Source organism: Nematolebias whitei, chromosome 7, assembly GCF_014905685.2.
Source record: "Nematolebias whitei isolate Nwh7 chromosome 7, NemWhi1, whole genome shotgun sequence".
NCBI lineage: Eukaryota > Metazoa > Chordata > Actinopteri > Cyprinodontiformes > Rivulidae > Nematolebias > Nematolebias whitei.
The window spans coordinates 46,448,783-46,449,743 of NC_056504.1; the positions used below are offsets into that span (position 1 = coordinate 46,448,783).

At 36.8% G+C, this 961-nt stretch overlaps 1 protein-coding gene across 1 annotated transcript in view; it reads left to right on the forward strand.

The window, feature by feature from the left end:
- pnp4a (purine nucleoside phosphorylase 4a) overlaps positions 1–704 on the forward strand; it is an 8,321-nt gene extending 7,617 nt beyond the window's left edge. Inside the window, exons 6-7 of the mRNA XM_037679673.1 lie at positions 236–315; positions 510–704. Coding sequence (XP_037535601.1) covers positions 236–315; positions 510–662 — 233 coding nt within the window. The 3' untranslated portion in view covers positions 663–704. The remainder of the gene's footprint in view (positions 1–235; positions 316–509) is intronic.
- Positions 705–961: the final 257 nt, after the last annotated feature.

Genomic DNA, 961 nt, shown 5'->3' on the forward strand with positions numbered 1-961 from the left:
TTTTTTTACAAATAAGTTAAACAATTATTAATCAAGTGGGAGTTTCTAAGGCATATTTAGCCAAGTTCCGTATAGAATTGATGGGCTTGTCATTACCTAAAGTTACAAATGATTTCTGCAGCGTGTCAAGTTTAACAGCAAATATATAAACACTCCAACATTTCACAGGAACAACTTCACTATGGAAGCAACAGCAGTGGTCTTGTTCTCTGTAAATGTTCTGCTCTGTTTACAGGTATGAGTACGGCCCCTGAGGTCATCGTGGCATCTCACTGTGGTCTGAGAGTCTTTGGTCTCTCTCTGATCACTAACAAGGTAACTCACTGATCAATATGATTAAAAAACTGATTTTGGCCAAGTCAAAACAATAATGCTGGACTGCAACAGAAATAAGCCAAATGCTGTGTTGAAAAGGGTTTTGTGGGGTTCTGCCTGTTTAATTTACCATTTTTTGGGGGATAAAACTTAACTATTAATACTTCCAGGATTGATTGATTGATCTTGTGCAGGTGGGGAAGAGTTACGATGACTCTGACAGTGTGAACCACGAGGGCGTCCTGGAGGTTGGTCGTCTGCGTTCTCAAACCGTGCAGCAGCTGGTGACTGAACTGATCAGCAGGATGGAGATCAATAACAATGAAAACATAAAGAACAACTCCTGAAAACACACATGAATACACCCCCCCCCCCCACACACACACACACACACACACCTTGAATCTGAAAGTTGTACTGTTGTACATTTTCCCTGTTTTATTTCTGTTTTTTAATTATTGTTGTATTGGAAAAGTTTATTTATATCAATATGGTGCTTAAACGTTGTCCATTAGGGTAAATCAGAATGTAAGTATTTGATTCTAATATAAATCTTAATTTTTATAACAAAATCAGCTTTATTACAAAAAAACCTTTAGGTAAATATCTTGATTTATCTTGTGGAGTTATTGAACATTTTGTAAAA